At 43.3% G+C, this 23,168-nt stretch overlaps 1 protein-coding gene across 1 annotated transcript in view; it reads right to left on the reverse strand.

Moving 5' to 3' along the window:
• shank2b (SH3 and multiple ankyrin repeat domains 2b) overlaps nt 1–23,168 on the reverse strand; it is a 1,006,494-nt gene that overhangs the window by 812,921 nt on the left and 170,405 nt on the right. Inside the window, exon 3 of the mRNA XM_059652213.1 lies at nt 4,739–4,967. Within this exon, the coding sequence (XP_059508196.1) occupies nt 4,739–4,942 (204 nt within the window). The 5' untranslated portion in view covers nt 4,943–4,967. The remainder of the gene's footprint in view (nt 1–4,738; nt 4,968–23,168) is intronic.

Here is a 23,168-nt window from a genome sequence, read left to right on the forward strand (position 1 = left end):
CATGAAGGGCATAAATCAGATGAATGCATATTGTCTTTTTCCCAGGGATGGGGAATTGAAAACTAGACGGCATAGGTTTAAGGTGAGAGGGGAAAGATTTAAGGAGGACCTGAGGGGCAACATCTTCACACAGAGAGTGGTGCGTATATGGAATGGGCTGCTAGAGAAAGTGGTTGAGGCAGGTACAATGGCAACATTTAAATAGCAATTGGACAGGTACATGGACCAAATGTGGGCAATTGGAGCTAGCTGAGTGGGCATCATGGTCAGCACGGACCAGTTTGGGACGAAAGGCCTGTTTCCATGCTGCATTACTCTATGACTCTGTAGAAAATTGCCCAGGTATGGCCTCTACACAAAAAGCAGGACAAACCCAACCCAACCAATTGCCACTCATTCAAGCTACTCTCGATCATCAGTAAAGTTCTATCAAGCAGCATCTGCTCAGTGAAGCCCCGTCTGGGTTCTGCCAGGGCCACTCAGTTTCTGACATCATTACAGCCTTGGTTCAAACACAGACAAAGGAGCTGAATTCCAGAGGTCTGAAGGTTAGGTGATGGACAAGAAAGAGGGTGCTTGGGCCCTAAAACTATTGAACCCAAGATTGAGTCCAGAAGGCTGCTGGGTCCCCAAGTGGAAAATTAATTGCTGTTGTTCCAGCTTGTGCTGAGTTTCCCTGGAGCACTGCAGGAGGCCTGAGATAGAGATATTGGCCAGGAAACAAGGTGGTGTTTTGAAATGGCAGGCAACTAGAAGGTCAGGGTCTTTTTTGCAGACAGAACATAGGTGTCCTGCAAAGCAGTCACTCAGTCTGTACTTCATCTCCCCAGTGTGGAGGACAGCACATTTGGGAAACCAAACACAAACTGGGCAACTGTTGCAGAACACCTATGTTCTGTCTGCAAAAAGAGCCTGGGTTCCAGATGCCTGCCATTTCAACACACCTGTGGGTTCTCTCGCTAACAACTCTGTTTCTGCACATGCTAGAAGAACAGCAGCACATTTTCTGCTTGGGAATGCTGTGGCCTTCAGGATTTAATCTCAAGTTCAATAATTTTTGGGCCTGAGCACTTTCTTCCATGTGCTTACTCCAATTCCCACACATCAGGCACAGTCATCACATTGATGCTATTGTTCCCATTGTAGCATTTGTGAGTAAATGGGGACATGTAGACATCGTGACAGCAGTCTGAGTGAGACACACAGACCTGAAGGAATTGCTTCTGGTGATCCTAGCCCAGTCACACATTGAGAGACCAAAGCCCTTTTCAGTTGCTGATGCTCCCAGAGACCTCTCAGTACACTTTCTGTACAGTCAATCACACACGCAGCTGGCTTCCAGAACTGACTCAGGAGCATCTATTGCCCTTCTTCATTGGTCACCTCCTTGAGACATTTGGATTGACAGACTGGGATATTTCCTAGCTGACATCAGTGGAGTGCCAGAACAACATTCCTGGAATTTTGATGGAATGAGAGCTAGCAGTCAGAAAGGTGATGCTGTTAACTTCAGGGAGGTGACCATAAAGAGGGAACACACCTGAGCTTGCTCTCACCCACTGTGGTCATGAATCTTTGGGTATTTTTTTAATTGGCCTAATGTCACCCCACCACCGCTCCCCTCATCCAGAACAAACCTCCCCTCATCCCTCCAACTACACCACCCCCATCCCATCGCTATTAATGAGGGATTGCGCTCCTTCTGATAGGTTGATTAAAAGATATGTGTTACTTTCTACAAATGTTCCACTACATTCTACTTATCACCTGTCATCCAGCAACTTTCCTCATCCCACTGAAGCTCCCAATTTTACCCGTTTTTATTCCCCTCTATTACCCTTGAAGCATTAGGGTTAGGGTTAGCATTACCTTTGACCCTAAAAACATTCATCTTCCATATGCTTGCTCTCTGTCTGAACTAACACCCATCACCATGCTCCCCCTGTCCCTGACACCCCTGGTTAACAAGCCACTTGCTCCAGAATATTCCATAACATTCCCCTCCCCATCAATCCAATGGCTATCCAATCTTGACCCAAGATCCTGCACCCTACTATAGCCTCCTCCCTCCTCCCTCCCCATCACTGTTCCATTTGTTGCCCAGTCCCACGCTTTTATCTCTGCAGGACATCACCCTGGACAGCACCAATAACGACCTGTACATCCATCTCTCCACAAATGCCCCGGTCAGAAAATCCTGTCCCCATCCCCACTAGCCTGTCCCCTCCAATAACACCCTAACCTTTCCCACAGGCACTCTATATCCTTTACCCCTCTACCCCAAACACACTGTCTCCTTGTGATCCCTTCCTCCAAATACCCTTCTGGGCTCCCAGATCGTTGATTCTTTGGGACTGCTTCCACTGAATCTCAGTCAACGCCTGTTTAAGCATTACTCCTGAAGGAGAATGGGGCAGCAGCTGTTGCTCTGACTCCAGTCAGTATATCACCTCAACTGCAGAGTTAGAACATAGAATATAGAACATAGAACATTACAGCACAGTAACCGAGGGATGAAAGATATAGGACAGATGTCAGGGGTAGTTTCTTTACTCAGAAAGTAGTAAGGGAATGGAACGCTTTGCCTGCAACGGTAGTAGATTCGCCAACTTTAGGTACATTTAAGTCATCATTGGACAAGCATATGGACGTACATGGAATAGTGTAGGTTAGATGGGCTTCAGATCGGTATGACAGGTCGGCACAACATCGAGGGCCGAAGGGCCTTGTGTTGTGTTCTGTCTCAGAGTGAGTAATCTTCCCTGTTTCACATCATGTGGCCTGAGGTTATAAAGTTCTCAAACTCTTATCCTAACTCAGGTGACTTGAAACATGGCTGCAAGCACATCTACAACTGGAAGCTTCATCCTGCCAGTTTCTACCTGCCATGCTGCTCACTCTCAGAGAAACACAAGATTCCACCTGATCGCTATCTCCTGTTCACTTTGGCAGTGGTGATTCAGTTCCACTTTCTAAGTTCCTCTTGTTGTCAAGCTATGGCCAATGGGGTTGCTGCAATGATCAAAATCATTTCTGCAATATTCGTACAAAGACATGGCTAGGATGTAATTGTAAACATTAGATTTAACAAGTTGTGTCCAATGTCCTTGCAACTTGGATACATGTTGGTTCCTTATTCACTTCCTGAACCAAGCAGTTTCTGTTCAGAATCTGATGTGTGGCATTTGTACTAAGATGAAATGTACAGAGATGTTGTTCATTAATAAGGTCCATGAAGAAATTTCCAATACTGTACCAAGACAAAACACTTTCAAACTTCAAACTACAGCAGTAACATTTTGAAAATAGTTTCGAGGCCATAGCCTAAATCTCCTATCAGGCCCAAAATCTGAGCTGGTCTGTCAAACTCAATCACCAGGCTCATACAATCCACCTCTAAATGGGAGCTTGACTTCATACACAGTTGTTGTGAGTGGAGGTGGATTAATTGCATCAAATGTAACTTTCACATAGATATTTCACATCTAGTGTTGATGCAGTTGCATGGGCAGGGGACAGGGAAGGGTGGCAGAAGGGTTTTTGATAATAACAAGGTGTACAGCTGGATGAACACAGCAGGCCAAGGAGCATTAGAGGAGCAGGAAAGTTAATGTTTCGGTCCTAGGCCCTTCTTCAGAAATGGGCGACGTGAAGAGAGTTCTGAAATAAATAGGGAGAGAAGGGGAGGCGGATAGAAGATGGATAAAGGAAAAGATAGGCGGAGAGGAGACAGTTTTTTGGTAGACCTTTTTAGAATTTCATTTTGTAATTCTGTCAATGTGGCCCGAGGGTTACAGAGTACACAACTGAATGGTGAATCGAGGTCTTGCAATTTGTTTATTTTGCCCAGACAGTGGAGAAGTCAGGGCTGTACAGAGTTCTGATCAGAGCTCCCAATCATGGCTTTGAGAGAAACAGTCTCTGTGTGTGTTCACCAGTTGGCACAGAGACAACATCTCTGTCTAAATAATTAAATAATTAACTGCAGTCTCAAATTTGAAACAAACAGCTTTCTGCTGCAGAGAGTACATAACGGAAAGGTGTTTTCAGCATGGAAATGTCCTCTCAGCCCACTCCAGCATTGCGGGAGAGGAAGGGGGAATGGGAGAAAGAGGGAATCACTTCTCAGGATGTCTTATTGCTGCAGGTATAGCCAGGGCCAGCAGTCTGGGGCCTACAGGGCTGCCTCGAGTGCTTGGCCCTGGCCTGCTTCTTGAAACACATTGGTGACTGGAGTATTACTGGCAAAACCTAGTTTACCTTGTTGAATGCTGGTGAAAAAGAAATTTACAATCAACTAAATTAATGTAGCTCCCTCCCTCCTCCCCACCCTGTCTTATGGGTGTAGGTGACCTTGGTGGCCCTAAACCTGCCTGAACTAAAGGTACTCCTACGGGAAGAGGCTGGTTTAACCAGCTCACCAACTAACGTTGGTATCTGTAAGGCCCCTCTCTCTCCGTTCCTGACATTGACATGATCCAAATGCTCAGTCCACGAAATGTTCACGTTTCAAAGTCACTCAAGGGATATGGGGACAGGAATTGCAATTAACATCAATCAGAAGGGAGGAGATGGCCTACTTCTGGTTTGATTTCTGTAAACCTGTAGTCAGAGTAAATGCACTGTTTCTGAGCTTCATATTACATGGACAGTTTTAATTTAGGACTTTACTCACTGCTGTTGATTCTCTTGTTGACATCATCTTAGAAGAAAAAAGATTGACTGGTGAGGTTCCTACCGTCTGTTGCAGATCGGGAATGATGATTCTGATGACCAATGTATTGCTCTGGATGTCATCCATCTTGCTGATAGGTTTCCCTGCTGTTGCCTTGATGGTGTCATAGATTGTTTCTTCTTTGGAGCTGTCAGATTCAGATTCAACAGAATAATCAGAAATGCTCTGTGCCATCTCATCTTCACTTGTGGTTGGACTTCGAGGCATGCTGTGCTTATCTTATATCGCAGAGCTACCAAGGGAATAAAATAGAATGAACACAGATATAATCTTATTACTAAATATTACAGAGAAGATTCACATGGTATGGGGAAGAACCAAAGATTATTACTTGGATGAAAGGAAAAGAATTCTGAAAGTAGTTGCTATCATTGAGAAAAATAGTTGCATCAAAATATTTCTTGATTTTTAGCACATGGAGGCAAGCATTCTGAGGTCAATGAGGAATAATTTAGATATGGAAAGAAGTTCCCTACACCAGTTTGAAAATACTCTCACTGGTCCATTCTTGTTGCTCTTTCTCTCCTACCTTTGGAGTGGTCAGCCCTGTCTCAGTGGGAGCACAGCATTCTAGCCATGAGTTAGAATAGTGGAGCTTAAATGTTACTCCAGATATGTAAATTCCTAATCTACGTTGAAGTTCAAACCAGAATCAAAGGAGCTTTTAAAAATTTTCAGGATGTAAACATTATGGGCAAGAGCAGCACATGATGTCCATACTTAATGGCTCTTGAACCTCTTGGTTTGTTCAGCCATTCCATAGGACAATATGGAATCGACCATATTGCTGTGGGTCTGGAGTCATATGTAGACCAGACTATTGAGGATGACAGTTTTCCTCCCAAAAAGGACATTAGTGAACCAGTGCTATTCAATCAAATGTACATTAAACAATGGCCATACCTGCACTTAAAGAGGAATACAAATTATCCTGAGGTATTATTTGAAGACTATCAGAAGACTGTCCTCTGTCAAAGAAAGGAATTCATTCTTCAACCAAACTACAAAAACAAGTGAAGCTGGATGAACACAGCAGGACAAGCAGCATCTCAGGAGCACAAAAGCTGACATTTCGGGCCTAGACCCTTCATCAGAAAAGCCCAAAACATCAGCTTTTGTGTTCCTGAGATGCTGCTTGGCCTGTTGTGTTCATCCAGCTTCACACTTTGTTATCTTGGATTCTCCAGCATCTGCAGTTCCCATTATCTCTGATACAAAAACAAGTGATCTGGGCATTCAGCTCATTGCTGCCTAAATGTGAGCAAATGACCTACAGTCATTGTGGACGATGTGGGCAGGTGAAAGGTTTTGAAGGATTAATGCACAGTTATTCCATCATAAAGCTATTATTGGGGTGGGGCTTACAGTCCAGTCCAGACAGAGTGTGCAGTATAATGCTGGCTGCAGCTCGGCTCAACTGGGGCAGGCAAACAGGAGATGTTGGAGGGCAGTAATGCCCAGAGTGTGGTGCACAGGTTCAGTCTCCTTACTGCCAGAAGCCTTGGTGAAAGTTCACAAAACCAGTGGCTACGATACATTGGTTATTCTCTGTGTAGATTGGATGTAAGTTCAAGGTTGATAGTGCTGTTAAGAAGGCTTACGGTGTGTTAGGTTTTATTGGTAGAGGGATTGAGTTCCGGAACCGTGGTGTCATGCTGCAACTGTACAAAATGCTAGTGCGGCCTCACTTGGAATATTGCGTACAGTTCTGGTCGCCCCATTACAGGAAGGATGTGGAAGCATTGGAAAAGGTGCAGAGGAGATTTACCAGGATGTTGCCTGGTCTGGAGTGAAGGTCTTATGAGGAAAGTCGGAGTGACTTAGATCTGTTCTCATTGGAGAGAAGGAGGCTAAGAGGGGATTTAATAGAGACATACAGGATGATCAGAGGATTAGACAGGATGGACAGTGAGAGTCTTCTTCTGAGGATGATGATGTCAGCTTGTACAAGGGGGCATAGCTGCAATTTGAGGGGTAATAGATTTAAGATAGATGTCAGAGGCAGGTTCTTTACTAAGAGAGTGGTAAGGGCGTGGAACGCCCTGCCTGCCAATGTAGTTAACTCAGCCACATTAGGGGCATTTAAACAGTCCTTGGATAAGCATATGGATAATAATGGGATAGTGTAGGGGGAGGGGCTTAGATTAGTTCACAGGTTGGCGCAACATTGAGGGCCGAAGGGCCTGTTCTGCGCTGTATTGTTCTATGTTCTATGTTCTAAACACTTTCTTCCTAATTGTAATCCACCTGGCTAATCTTTGCATCATCACAAACTTGCTTATCATTATCCAACATTCTAATCTACATCTTAATCTATATCATAAACAATACAGGAGCCAGGACAGATCCCTGTGGCACAGCACTGCACACCGGGATCCACTCACATAAAAAGCCTCATGCACCAGTCCCTGTCTCCTATCACTGAGCCAAATTTGGATCCAATATGCCAAGTTGCCCTGGATCCCATGAGCGTTTATCTTCTTTATCAGTCTCCTCTGTGGGACCCAATAAAGGCTTGCTCCACTATTCAGCATCAATGGCACTCATTCAATTCCATTGAACATGTCTGAGCTAAGATATCATTCATATCAAGAAGATGGGCTTCCTTGTTTCAGGGTACTGTCATACCTACACTGCTGTAATTTGTTACACACAATACAGAAATGTCACAAAAAGAAGGCAGTCTAACTGAAGCATGAAAGTCAGCACAGAATATTTGGCATGAGGGCCTGTTTCTGTAAATACAATGCGATTCTATGCAAAAGCATATCATTGGCGTACGCCTGCACTCATCAGAGGAAATCACAAAACCATTCAGTGATAAGAGAAAAGGTTTCTTCACACAGAGAATGGGTAAGGTCCAGAATAAACAATCTGACTGTTGTGGAAGCAAGATTGAGGTGAAGCGTGAATTAGATAAGTATTTGAAAAGGACAAATAGACAAGGAAAGGCAGGAGAATGGTGCTGAGTGAGTTGGAGAGCTGGAGACAATAGCCTCATGGTGTCATTGTTAGACAATTAATCCAGAGACCCAGGTAATAAAAAATTTGGGATTAAGGGCCCAGTGATGACAATAAATCCATTGCTGATTGTCAGAAAAACCCAACTAGTTCACTAATGTCCTTTAGGGAAGAAAAATGCCATCCTTACCTGGTTTGGCCTACATGTGACTCCAGACCCACAGCAATGTGGTTGACTCTTTAAATGCCCCTTGGGCAATCAGGGATGGGAAATAAATGCTAACCTGACCAGCAATATCCTCACACAATGAATGAATATAAAACAAGGGCTGAATGGACTCTTTTTGTTCTATAAAAATTCGATGATACTGACATTGAATAAATGATAGAGAGAAGTTAAGGTTCTCAGTTAAACTCTCTCCACACTCTCTCCAAAATAACCAAAGGGGAAAGATTTCAGAAGGTAGATTATAATTAACAAATAAAAACAGCTGTAATGAAGGAACTTGCATTCTAATCTTTTTAGAGAAATGTCTCCATTCTGCACATTGCATCAGTGACTGTCAGAGCAGAGGCACAACTGTCTTGAGCAGACATATCTTCGATTTGTGGAATTGTTGTTAGCTAATGACGGTACATCCAGGACCATGTCTGGACAAGCTGTCCTGTTTCTTTCAAGAGTTTGCAACTTACAAGCCAACCGTCCAACATTTAGTGGACATTAGGGAAAGATTTACACTGTTATTAATATCATTTTGAAAGCAAAGAAGTCAACAGATTAGAGATTAGTTACAGACTCTCTGTGATTTTAATATTTTATCAGTTTTCACAACTTCTTCTCAATTGACTTTATTTATTCCGGTAATGGATATGAGTATCTGTGGCAAGTCCAGCATTTGTCACACATCCCTAATTGCCCATGAATTTAATGGCTTATTGGGGCCATTTCAGATGGTATTTAACAGTAAACTGCATTTCTACCCACCCTAAAATACATTATTGAATTACAAGCTCCGCAATCACAACGTAAAAGACAAACAATAATGTTAACTGCAAAAGATTTTTCACGCCCCTTAATCACCTCAGTCTCTGGTGGAAAATTCATTGTTCCACTGTTAATTCAAGTCAAAGGATTGATAACACGAAGCTGTGGAACTAGTACTCCTAAGGATGATACTGCTCTAATTGAAATGTTACAATCGTGCAGGCATTTTCACTGTGGTTGTCCGCAGGAGGGGTGTAAGACCCATAAAGGAGACAATGGTCTCACAGCAGCTGGGAGTAAGTTGCTAGAATGGCTACCTCCCATTTACAAAACCCACTGCATTTTCAGTTTATTGATTCATTGATAATTGACTGCGATCTGTCAAGGAAAGGCAATCTGTTCCATAAGATTATCATCAATAGCTATCAGATTACCAGTGAAGATTATCAGTGAGAATGAAGTTCTACTCATGTCCTAAAGGATATAAAAATGATTACAAACAGAAGCATTGAAGATCAGAGATAACACGGTGTGAAGCTAGATGAACACAGCAGGCCAAGCAGCATCAGATCTCCATCATTCTGATGAAGGGTCTCGACTCACAACGTCAACTTTCCTGCTCCTCTGATGCTGCTTGGCCTGCTGTGTGCATCCAGCTTCACACCGTGTTCTTACAGATTCTCCACCATCGGCAGTTCCTACAATCTCTGTAGCAATGAAGATCAGATTTCTTCAAGTGAGATGCCACTGAAGATGGATTTGTGATCAAGGCTATGGCCCCAAGCAAGAAAATTAGGCTAACGCACGTAGGAGTGTATTTTTGGTAGTACAAACTTGATGGGCCGAAAGATTTTTTCTACACTATATGATTCTGTGCAATATTCACATTTGAGACAAATGTTCTTTGTCATGTCAGAATTCACCCATTTTTCTCAAAGTATGACATTTCAATTGCTGTGCGGTTTACAAAGCTATAAGTATATAAGAATAAGATATAAAAATATGAGCCTTATTAAGGTAGACTTTTGGGAAATCTTAGCAGTCATAACTATTTCTTTCTTTTGCCTATTGCACTGTGTGTGGCTTTCTGAATATCAGCTGTAATCAGGAAGTGAGGCGTCAGCTCCTTCTCACCATCCACAATGAGCTGCATGAGACCAGCATGATAGTGACTCCTCATCAAGACAATAAGAAACAGGACGGGGAGGAGGCTATTCAGCCCTCTGAGACATGTCTACTGCTAGCCCAACATTCCCACTCACCATTGCTGGGAGAAGGAATCATTGATCAGTATTTCCGGCTAGACCAACATCCCCAGACCCAACGCCACATTGAAAAGGCTACTGTGTACCCACAGAAATGTTGACCATCTGGTGTTACCTTTCACCAGCAAGAGAATGGTCTAGCAGTCACAAACCCACACTGGTCGTAGCACACGGGGCTGACACTGCTGACACCTCTTCACACACAAACTCCACTTTTATGCCCCAGTCACTGTTGAAGGACCAGGCTACACAGTTTCCCCAGTCCTTAGCCATATCCCCTCTTCCTGCCTATCTTGAGGTCACCCCCACTCTGTCTCCAATGGCCACTGGAGGCTTGAATCTTAGCGTTGTCCAGTGGGGACCAGCAGACTCAGGGAGCCATTCCGGAAATTCTGAAGATTAGTTTTTAATTCACAACAATCAAAAACAGACAGAAAGGAAATGGTCAGAGGCTGAGATTCACCTCTACAATGCAAACTAAGTGTTAACTGATTACCAACAATTATTCTACAGCCTATAACTGTCTGCTACTCACAGCTCTCATTGGTTCGAATCTGGTTTCATTTTGCTCCTGTCTGCTGTCTACCCCCTGACACAGCTGAGTGCTGTCACGGACCAGGAGAGCTTCCTCCTCCCCATTGTCTTTACCCTGCTCCTGGGACAACTGCTCCCATTCCCCCAGTTCCTCAGCTTCCAGCAGAGTGTCTCATTGCCTGCTCCAATGTTGCAGAGTACAGTATGCCAGGATGATGCAGCTCAAAGTGTCTGGTCTACACTGGGGGACCCTCACCAAGCAGCTGAACCACATCTTCAGCAGCCCTATTGTCTGCTCCCCCATTGCCCTGGTCAAAGCCTGGGCAGCACTGTCTCTGCACTCTGCATCAGTCAGGGGGTGTGCAATGGTGTCATGGAGCCATGGTCACCATGGGTAGCCGTTATTCCCTAGTAACAGCCTGCTAAGGCCCAGGATGCTCAAACACACGAGATACAGGAGAGCGATACAGGGTGTAGGAGTGGGGGAAACTGCCAGGGGAAAGGGCACCAGGAAGTGGTGGTGGTGGTCACAGATCACCTGTGCATTAATGGAAAGGAACTCCTTCTTGTTGTGATATGACCCTCTCAGTGCCACGTGGGTACAGTTGATGGCATCCTACCCCTCGGGGAACATAACACTGTTTCCAATCCAATTGTCCAGGCTGCAGCACTGACCCCGTCTTGGGGGAATGAAATGATCCAGTGTGACCTTGCACAGATGGCATCACTCACTATCCAGGAGCATGACTGAACAACCTCACACAGGTCACTGATCGCTCTCTGGAAGGAGCCAGTTGGATTGAAGTTGAAAGTGATTGTCACCTTCACTGTCCCCAGGAGAGGATGGCTCCATTCCTGTTGACCCCAGGTCCCGCTCTAGTATTTGGCATAGTTCCATTCCAATGTCCCAGGACAGACTGATCCTGCACTGACACTGTGCCTCACTTATCACCAGCTAATGGAGTCAGGAGCGAATGACTTTGGTCCTCCTGAGTCCCTGAAACAATCTGAGCTGCCCTGCAGCTGTGACCTCTTCCTTTGCTGGAGACTGTTCACCCGCAGCTGCCTCTTCTTGCTGCTCCTGGGCTTGTTGTCCCTTCTGTTCACCCTTGGCCTGTCTTCACCACCTTAACAAGGCACACACCACAATGTGCATCCCACCGGTGGCTGGGTCTATCATGCCCACTGGCATTGAAGGAGCAGATTGGGTTCATAGCTCAGAGAAGGGTCAGCCCTGACAGACCCTGCACCTAATGGCAGCTAACACTTCTCCAAACAGTGAGACACGCAAAGAGTCCCAACAAGGAGGGTGATGTAGTGAGATCTCACGGATCTTTGAGAGGGGCATTCACTTGCTACAGGAACTCCAGTGGACTGAGTGTGTTACAGCCCTCACTTGAACATAGAACATAGAACATTACAGCACAGTACAGGCCCTTCGGCCCACCATGTTGTGCTGACCTGTCATACCGATCTGAAGCCCATCTAACCTACACTATTCCATGTACGTCCATATGCTTATCCAATGACGACTTCAATGTACCTAAAGTTGGCGAATCTACTACCGTTGCAGGCAAAGCACTTACACTGATTTACTTTATTTTATTCTTTTATTGATTTTTACCTCGGAGCTGTGAATTGGGAGCTCTGAGCTAAAGATGACTTTGGACTCTGGGTAACAGTTTGTGTAAAATTGAAAATGAGCCAAACAAGTTCCCAGAAATTTGTTATAGCAAATCTCGAAAAGACCTTATGCTCAAGCAGGTGGAAGATGTTGAATGGTGACTGGGATCTCATGGCCAGTCTGTCAGGGAGTGGTCAGAGTTTGAATTGGGTTTTGGGTTGTGCTTTCATGAAAAGGAATTTGGCTTTTGATTCAACAACATGAAACCTTGAAAGGTCCCTGCTTAATCTCCCACGAGCAGCTCTTGGAAGCTGAGAGATTATAAAACAAAGTTATAATGTTCTGATGAAGGGTCTAGGCCCGAAACGTCAGCTTTTGTGCTCCTGAGATGCTGCTGGGCCTGCTGTGTTCATCCAGCCTCACATTTCATTATCTTATAAATATTACCGCTTTTATGAATTGTAAAGGTGAGCCTGATGAACAACATCAGGAAATTAAAGAAGAAAGTATCTATTCTGGTGGAACAGTGCAAGGTGCCAACCATTGAAGTAATTTGGCCAATTCTGGTACTTTCTTTTATTTTTCCCTTAACTGTGTTTATTTGTCTGCCTGTCTTTTTTGTGTAAATGGGACTGAAAATAAACGTTTTTAGTTTATAGCATAGACCAAATTAGATCAATTTGTTGTTTAATTTTACTTTGCTAAAGTTATTGTATTGTTCATAAATTGCTAAGTTTTTTTTGTTTAAGATGCAAACAGTGGACTGAATTGATTAAGTGCAGAGTTTTGGATTGGTTTTCCAAAGATCTGGCTAGGAACCATTGGGGTCAATCTTGAGAGCGTTTGAAGGTTTTAACTTTACTGTGTTATGAATACACAAAGAGAAACTCTGATTTGTTTTGACTATCTGTCTCTGTGTTATAATTTGTGCAAGTGATGAATGCAATGGCAGTGCTCCTGGGGCTCTGACCACTCCCTGTCCCTCTAAATCTGCTTCATTGGTCTGACTCTGTGGGATTTGCAAGGACCAGTAACATACTGGGCATGGCTTGTGACCAATATTTTCCCCAAATACTTGCCCCCTGCATGCATTGCGCATGATGCTGTGATCACAAATGACATGAAGCATCTCCAAGGGAGAGTGAAATAACTGCAGAGAGGCCGGTATCCTGACACCAAGTCACCCTTTATTTACACACAGACAGTCCTTGACTCGGGCATTGCCTTGTCAGAATCAGCATCCAGAGTATCGGTATCTCTGTCATTCCTGTTGCTATCTGTCAGCCAGGGCTCCCTGATTGGACCCGAGTAGTATCCCCAATCAGGGAACTCATATTCTATGAGGTTATGCTGGTTAATCTTGTTACAATCACTCCAGCAGGATTGATGCCTTTGCCCTCCCATTGATTAGAAGTGGATCCTACAACTTTTCCTGTCATAACTAATCATGACTCTACCCACCCTGACACAGTCGCGGTATTTCCCAGTTACAGGTCATTTCTAACAATCAGAAAATGACAGCAGCTCATGGAGAACACTCTCAGACTGGGACCAGCCTAGTCGTCAGGTACCATATCCTCCCCAGGGCCTCCTTGTAATGTTTTATCTTAAACACAAACTGAAATTGCTGGAGAAACTCAGTAAGTCTGACAGCATTGATGGTGAGAGACTGAATTAACATTCTGAGTCCAATGACTCTGAACACACTGAAGAAAGCTCACTGGACTTGAAACATTAACTCTGTTATTCTCCCCTCAGATGCTGCCAGACCTGCTGAGTTTCTCCAGCTGTTCCTGTTTCTGTTTAAATACTCCAGCATCCGCAGAACTTAGTTTTATTTTCCTGTTTTACTTTGTCCTGCTCAGGCAGCCCCTTCCCACCGATTCCCCATGTCAACACCTGCCACATTGAACTCTGCCCCCAATGTTCCTACCTGCCCCCAAGCCCTGGCATTACAGAGTGATGGTACCCACTGTGGCCCTCTACACTCTCCCCCGCGTGGGGGCCACACTGGTGACCACTGCAAAACCCCTAGCACCTACAGCTTATCATGCCCTCCCGTGGTCCACAGCCTCCCCCATCTCCTTATTGTTTAAGCCTCCTTCTGTCACCATACTTGCCCCTTCCTCAACCCACACCTCTCTCTCAGCATTGAATACCTTGACACGAACCCTAATGCCCTATCTACTATTGCCATAGATCATTCCTTTTCCCTCCAGCCTCCCTTACCCACTCCCCCCAAAAAATGCAGACTTCTGAGACAGCCCACTCTACGGCCCCCAGACTGGCATTGACAGACAGTTCCAGGTCATGAGTGACCAGACCCCTACCCCTCCACACCCCCCACCCCCAACTGTCCCTGCAGCTCACTGACTGATGAGATGTGATCACCCCTGACTGCTGCTGTTGGCCTGACAGGACTGACCACTGCCCACTGCCCAGATTGGAGGCAGACGGAGCCACTGACCATGACTGCCTCAAGCCCCTAACTGTGTGCTGACCCTGACCAACTGTACCAGCGCCCTCCAGCCCCCACCCGATCAACAGCGCTCCCTTCCCCTTGATCAGACAAAGGACTTAGCTATTCAGGCCTTGGCATTTGGTTGAAGCAGTGGGCAGTGTGTTTGATGTACAGGCAGCTGGCAGATGCTGTTGCTGTGAGGTCGACATCTGACTGTGCTGTACCGCAAGATGTGTCACCCCAGCCCCAGGACCTGAACATTAAGTGCATAGCCACTGTCTGTCTTTAGTCTTTTATTCATTCATGCAGTGATGGCTTCACCGGCTAGGCCAGCATTTATTGCCCATCCCTAATTACACAGGGGGCAACTATGAGTCAGCCACATTGCTGTGGGTATGGTGTCACATGTAGGCCAGGCGAGGTAAAGATGGCAGTTTGCTTCCCTAAACGACATTAGTGAACTGGCTGGGTTTTTCCTGACAATTGGTAATAGTTTCCTGGTCATCATTAGACTTTTATTCCAGATTATATTTAATTCAAATTTCACCATCTGCCATGATGGAATTCAAACTCAGGGCCCCACAACATTACTTGGGTCTCTGGGTTAATACCTAACGATAAAAGCTGTAGTAACACTTCCCTACTTTGATACACCAACCCCTTCGGAATAAGGGCCAACGTTACGTGAGCCTTCTCGATTTCTGTGTTTTATACCCTCAAGTCTCTTTGTGTTGGAACTTTCTGAACTTTTTCTCCTTTTAAATAATGCTCTGTTCTTTTGTTTTCCATTTCAAAATGAACAATTTCACATTTTCTGACATTATAGTCCATTAGTTAACTTTTTGCCTTTTTACGTAAATGATCAGTATCTCTCTGTGAACTGTTTGTATCCCTCTTACAACCTGCCTTCCACCGTTTTTTGTGTTGTCTGCAAATTTGGCCACAGTACATTCATTTCTTTTATGACCTCTCATGAGGATAGATGGGGTTCAGTTTGACATCCAATCCAAAAGCGGACAGTGTGCAATCCTTAAATACTGCCACAGGGTCAGACTTTATTTTTGAGCTCAAGTCTTGAAGTGAGACTCGATCCCAAAGCCTCCTGATTCAGGAGTGAGCTCACTAACTGCTAGCCACCACTGAAAGGTTTATTTGAAAAGTAACATTGGAACTCAACAATCAGAGTGTATTCAAGCTGATTAATTGGTTTGCACATTTTCTGTAGCATTGAATGGCTCTGTGTGAAATAGTACATAATAAAGCATATGAACACAATGTAGGTTGATGAAGCTACAAGCAAATGCAATCACACTGTAAGGGAATCTGCACTGATTCTGCTTCATGTTATATAAGACTAGAGCAACAGTTTATTCAAATTGTCCACTTACAGCAATGACATCATTAAACAAACAAAAACAGAAATAGCTGGAGAAACTCAGCAGGTCTGGCAGTATCTGTACAGAGAAGGCATTCTCAATGATTTGAGTCTAGCAACCTTTCTAGAGAACCAAAATCATTGAAACATTAACTCTGCTTTCTTCCCATTGATGCTGCCAGACCTGCTAAGTTTCTCCAGCAATTTCTGTTTTTATTTGTTTCAGGTCTCCAGCATCAGTATTTCTTTGTTTTATTTAACAGATTATCATGAATACCTTTTTGATGTAATTGATTCAAGTAAAACAGAACACAAAAATTTCAATTCAGGAGGGTTTCTTAAACAGATTGCTTAGAGGACGGACAGTGTTTTTATGTTTCCCACTTGCCTTTAGTGAGAGAGCTCACTGCTCTTGTGCAGCTGTCATCTTTGAACATTCTTTTCCTTTTCTCTCCCAATAGGCCATAGCCACCACATCAAAGGTCTAAACATAACCTACAGAAACATCCACTCTGGAAAATGACGGGGATCCGATTGAAATGTCAACACCAGCTTGTTGCTGTCAAAATATCGATCACAAGATACCAACTTGTAAGACCCAAAGGATACTCAAATCTGTAAAATGTCAAGCAATAACCTGAGAACACTTTATGTTGCTAAACATAATATTTTTGGAAGATATTCAGGCACCAGGTACCGTGGAGTATTTTGCATGTCTGTTAGCATTAAACACCTGGTTGAATAGTTGGTATTCTTGTTACGTCTACTTCCAATGTATGAAGTAGCATTCAATAATCTCTTTTCCTTTGAAATTCATTCTCATAAATCAGTTACACATTTATCTGATTATGTTTTGATAGAAAGCAGTCAGAGTTCAGAAGCAGTTCAAGGTGGCGTGGTCAGCAGGAAATTACAAATGGACATTACTCTCCAGAATGAGTTGGGATCCTGGCCAAGCTGTTTGATGACAGTGACAACAGTGACAGCATAAATGTATCCAACCAATAAGATGGCCAAATAAAAACCAAAATAACTGTGGATGCTGTAAATCAGGAGCAAAAACAGAAATTTGCTGGTAAAGCTCAGCAGGTCTGGCAGTATCTGTGAAGAAAGATCAGAGTTAACGCTTTGGGTCTGGTCACCCTTCCTGAGGGAATGGTAACTTTGATTTGACCACAATAAACTTGTGGTCTCAATTGTCAATAAAGTGATGGAAGGGAAGTGGGGGTCATCAACAGTGTGCTCAATCATCAGTTTCCTATCAGCAATAACCTGCTCACTGACACAGTCCTGGTTCCACCAGGATCACCCAGCTTCTGACCTCATTACAGTCTCATCCTAACACAAAACACTGAATTCCAAAGGGGAGGTGAGAGTGGTTTCCCTTGTCATCAAGGCCACACCTGACCAATCAAGCAGCATGGGCAAGATGGGAATCAATGAGAACCTGGGGAACGTACTCTGCTGGTTGGAGTTATACTTTGCACAGAGTGAGGTATCTTTTTTAGCTGGAGGTTAATTATCTCAAACTCAATGCAGGAGCTCCTTAGAGTATTGTTCCAGTCAAAGAATCTTCAGCTGCTTCATTAATGACCTTCCCTCCACCATGAAATCAGGAACAGGGATTGAAAATAGAAATTGCTTCAAAAGCTCAGCAGGTCTGGCAGTATCTGTGGAGAGAAATCAGAATTAACATTTCAGGTCCAATAACCCTTCCTCAGAAATGGAGATGTTTGCTGATGATTGCACAATGTTCAGGATCATTCACGGCTTCTCAGATACTGAAGCATGAATTCCAGGTTCAAATGCAGCAAGACCTGAATACTCTCTGGGTTAATTTCACTATTAGATTTTTAAGAGGTGGGTATTCCTGACAATGTCACTGTTTACTGCCCTGGAAATAAATTACTGTCTAGATCATTTCAGAGGACGGTTGAGAATCAGTCATGGTGCTGTGGGTCTGGAGTCATATGCAGACCAGACTAAGTAAGGACATTAGATTTCCTGCAGATTAGTAAACTATATGGGTTTCAGAGTAATCAACAGTGGTTGCTATTTGGCAAGTTTCTTATTGCCGATTTTTACTGAATTCAAACTTCACCATTGCTGGGATTCACAGCCATGCTCCCAGAACATTAGCCTGGGATTCTGGATTGCTAGTCCTGTGATATTACCATGATGCCTGTGCCTCTCCTTAATAAACCCTATAATTATCTTTCAAATAACTTGTTTGGACATGTCATTACATACCTCCAGCACAAGTGGGAATTGAACTAGGCCTGTATTCAAAGAATGAGAAGTGATCTTATTGAAACTTACCAAAATACTTTTAAAGTGGTTGACAGGGTATGTAGGTAAGATCTTTCCTCTGGTGGATGAGTTTATAACTGTGGGAGCATCATTTAAAAATAAGCACAATGCCACAGAGCGAGAGGTTCTTTTAATCAGAGGGTGATGAACTTTTGGAATTCTCTCCCACAGAGGTCTGTGAAAGGCTTGTCTTTGAATATGTTGAAGGTAGAGGTTGAGAGATTTCTGATGACCAATGGCAGACAGGATTATGGGGATGGGCGAAGAGTTTGATCAGCTGTGACTGTACTGAATGACAAAGCAACCTCAATGGGCTCAGTAGTCTACACTTGTTCTTAGATTCTGTTTTCCTCATGTATGGACATGTGCTGTTCTTGGCAGATTAAATAAGTGGGTTAAACATTGACAAATAGACAAATATGTGATTATTATTTAAATCTAAGAAAGATAGAGCCCAATATTTTCTCAATAGTGAGTGTTTGTTCAATGTTTGATGTTAACTTCTCCTGGTGTTGTGCTGTTGTTAGACACGAGAAAGCAGATTTTTAAAAGCATTGTTAAAAGCCTTCAATTTGCACAAAGAGGCCTGTGTCATGTCTGATTGTCTCACACAGGACGTGGTGATGGAAATGGAGAATAGTTTATCTTTCCCAGCTCCAACACCATTCCATTTGTTGCTAGTGATCTACCCGCAACACAGATTTCAAGTATTTAAATCTTTTTTCAGCAGGTATGGATGGTGTGTGGATCAGGAAGAAAGGGGGAAGGCAAGACTCTGTCTTGAGACTGAACACCACTGAATATTAGAACATTGAACATAGAACAGTACAGCACGGTACAGGCCCTTCGGCCCACAAAGTTGTGCCAAACTTTTACCCTAAACCTAAGGTCTATCTAACCTCCACCCCTACCTCATACTAGCATCCATATGCCTATCTAATAACCGCTTAAATTCTCCTAATGAGGCCGACTCCACTACCCTCTCCGGCCACGCATTCCACACCTCTACCACTCTCTGAGTAATGAACCTACCTCTGATGTCCCCCATATATCTACCTTCACTCACTTTAAAACTATGTCCCCTCATAATAGCTACCTCCACCTTAGGGAAATGTCTCTGGCTGTCTGCTCTATCTGTACCTCTGGTCAATTTTGTACACCTCTATCAAGTCACCTCTCATCCTTCGTCGTTCTAAAGAGAAAAGCCCTAGTTCTCTCAACCTTTCCTCGTAAGACCGTCCCTCCATTCCAGGCCACATCCTGATAAATCTCCTCTGCACCTTTTCTAACGCTTCCACATCTTTCCTGTAATGAGGCGATAAGAACTGGACACAATATACCAGATGTGACCAAACCAGGGTTTTGAATATTCAAGCAGCTATTTCCATGATCCAGTCTCCACTGCTTAGAGCAAGGTGTGAATCAAGAATGAAGGGACAGTCACCAGAATCCGTACAAAGTTTCACAATATTTATACGCAGAGTCTTGATATTATGTCACTCACTCACCAGTTCTACAGCATGTGAAGGGTTTGAGATTTATATATTTTTCAGTCAAATCTTTAAAACCCTTGCTGTCACTCTGTTATGTTCTTTGCTTCTCAGATGCAAGTGTATCAATAACAGGCAAGGATTTGTGAAATTGAAACAATGTACAATAATCCTCACTGAGAGCTGTGTATAATACATCTCATTTTGTCTATCACTGTCGCCCACTAACTACCTATCACTCGCAGAACTCTGACATCACATTGTATGGAGATGGTAATGATTGACAGTAGTTTTGGATATGTTCCCATGAAGGTGTATCCATATTATATCACTGTAAGCGCCATGCCATGTGGCACATCATTATTGACAGTCTGTATAAATTACTGAACATCTTTATCATTCCCAAAGTCTGCACCCTGGCAATTTCACTTTATGTTATGTCACAAAGTAAACTGAAATAGTTGCGAATCTGGTGAATAAACATTTAACAAACCCCACAGAACACACAAGCATTCTGCTTTGACTAAGACCAGAGGACAGGACTATCCAATAAAAGAAAAAGTATACTACCTATGGCATGGTAGCTTAATGGTTAGCACTGGTACTTCACGGTGCCAGGGACCCGGGTTCAATTCCTCCCTTGGGTGACTGTCTGTGTGGAGTTTGCACATTCTCCCCGTGTCTGTGTGGGTTTCCTCTGGGTGCTCTGGTTTCCTCCACAGTCCAAAGATGTACAGGCTAGGGGCAATGGCCATGCTAACTTACCCATAGTGTTCAGGGATGTGTAGATTAGGTGGGTTATGGGTTATGGTGATGGGTTTGGGTGGGATGCTCTGAGGGTTATTGAGCCGACAGGCCTGTTCCCACACTGTAGGGATTCTATGAGTTTCTCTGTACTAAACCAGGAATGAAAGATCTATTTACCAGTATGTGAGTACTGTGCCTTTACAAAGGATTTGTTCTGTGCTGTTTCACTTGCAGAGAAGTGCTGCCACAGTGGTACTGAAATGCCTACTTCAGAAGCAGTGGGTAAACAGCTGTGAACTCCCTGAGTGTTTTTTTTTTCATTAGACAATGAAGCATGAGTGGACGGAGTCAGGCTCAGGCAGGCTTTGAGTTTTAAGTTTGCTTTTAGTTGGGGTTTGGAGCTAGCTGCTGAAGCTGATAGATATAGCTGTCTCTGCTGCTAGATTGTTTATTTTGGTGTTCCTTTCTCCTGGATTGGAAGGGAGATGGCACATGAGGAAAATCTGTTTTGCTGAATTTGGTTTTGCTCAGAGTGTGTTTATGGGATACTGCTTTATTGGAACAGTTGATAATTAATAGTTAAATAATCTACTATTCTGTAAGTCTCTCAACAGAGTGAAAGTTATGCCAATTCTTCTTTGTTTGTTTGTATTTTAACTGTGGTATAAGAATAAAGTGAGTTCTGCTTAATGCCTAATAATGGACCATTCGACACATCTGCAACACAGTGCCTTACACTTACCTTTAAATAAGACAAAAAGTTAGTAGCTAGGCTATCACCTGGATATATTTGAAGGGGGTTTGGTCTGGTTCATAACACCAGGTTTCTTTAATAAACATAACATGAAAAATGTATTTGAAAATAAAGCATGTTCAATGAATTTGCAGAATTAGTTAATAAACATTTATCACAAGTCACAATTTCTAAGACATCTTGCTAAACCTATTTCAATCTCCACAGGTTTCCAATGGTTTTCCTTTTTCTAACCAGTCCTAATCTACATGCAACTTGAAATGGATCTATTTTTCACAATCCATCAAAAACCACATTCTCAAAGAAATAAATGTTAAACATGAATCAACTTTGCAACAGACTGGCTGAAGCACCTGTGAAACAGATCAATAAGACATATTAATCTGCTGGCAATTTGTTTAAATGTGCAGTTCATTCAGATCCGTTACCTTCCTCAAAGTACTTTACCTCAAATAACACAAGAGGCCCAATATACATTGAATAATTTTGTCCATGTATTTGATTCAAATGGTGTCCTGTCCTGCTTTACAACAAAGCTTGCAATTTGGCATCTGCAATTCTTTGTTTTATTTGCTGAACTGGAAAATGCAGTAACTGAACAAGTCTTCAGGGCTGTTATTCTTCCAAGTTAATGTTGCACCAATAAATAGCTTCAATTGATCATTTTGATTGTGTGCACGGTTGTGAAGATATTAAATGCCAGCATCCCTCAGAGCAGCTGACCCATTTCAAGTCAACATATGAAAGGTAGTAATGAATGGAGAGCCAACATAACATTGAGATCCGCTGTGTCCAGTTCTTTTCAGCCTATATGATGTTGGAGTTAGGGGACTGTTTGAACTGACTGTATGGAGAAGAAATCAACAAGCTGAGTTAATGAAAAACACTAACCTCATATAGTGCAAGCCCGAAACAGAACTAGGGATGGATTAACCCAGAGAAAGTTTATGGATCTAATAGAGGACATTCAGCCCATTGCATTTCTGCCAGATGAATAAACTAACTCCTACATTCTAATCATCCCCTCGCCCCCACTTTACAGCAGGTTCCGGTATTTCAGGGTTAGATCCATTTCCTCTTAAATGAGTTGAGGGTTTTCACATTAACCCATAAACTGGGAAGAGAAGAAGAGAATTGCAAACACCCATCTGTCGCTGTGGGAGACAGTATTTCCTCATGCCCCTGTAATTCTTATATCGATTCCCTTCAATCAGTGCCTCCGATAATTAAACTCTCCACCAGGATAAGCAAGTCTTCTCTGCTCACTATTCAAACACATCATTATTTTGTACACATTAATGAAGCTACCCCTTAGTCTCCTTTGTTCTAAGGAACACAACCTTTAGAAGGTATAATTAGTAAGTTTGAAGATGATATGAAAATTGGTGAGTGTTGGAGATTGTGAGGAGAATGGTCTCAAGCTGCAGTTTGATATTGATCACTTGGTAAGTTGGGCACAGCAAAGGCAGATGGAATTTAATCATGGTAAGTTTGAGATAATGCATTTTGGGAGGTTTAATAAGGGAAGAACATACATGATGAATCAAGGTCCTAGGGAGTACTGAAGAGGAAAAGCACCTTGGTAAACAGTCCATAGATCCCTGAAGGTGCCAGCACAGGTTTGCGGGGTGGTGAGGAAGGCATGTGGGATGCTTATCTTCATTAGCTGGGGTGTAGAATATAGAAGCAAGGAAGCTTAGATTAGATTAGATTCCCTACAGTGTGGAAACATGCCTTTTTAGCCCAACAAGTCCAACCGCCCCTTGGAGCATCCCACCCAGACCCATTCCCCTATAAACACACACCCCTGAACACTACGGGTGATTTTATCACGGCCAATCCACCTAGCCTGCACATCTTTGGACTGTGGGAGGAAACCGGAGCACCCGGAGGAAACCCACGCAGACACAGGGAGAATGCGCCACAA

The sequence above is a fragment of the Stegostoma tigrinum genome, chromosome 17 (genome assembly GCF_030684315.1).
Source record: "Stegostoma tigrinum isolate sSteTig4 chromosome 17, sSteTig4.hap1, whole genome shotgun sequence".
Classification (NCBI taxonomy): Eukaryota; Metazoa; Chordata; class Chondrichthyes; order Orectolobiformes; family Stegostomatidae; genus Stegostoma; species Stegostoma tigrinum.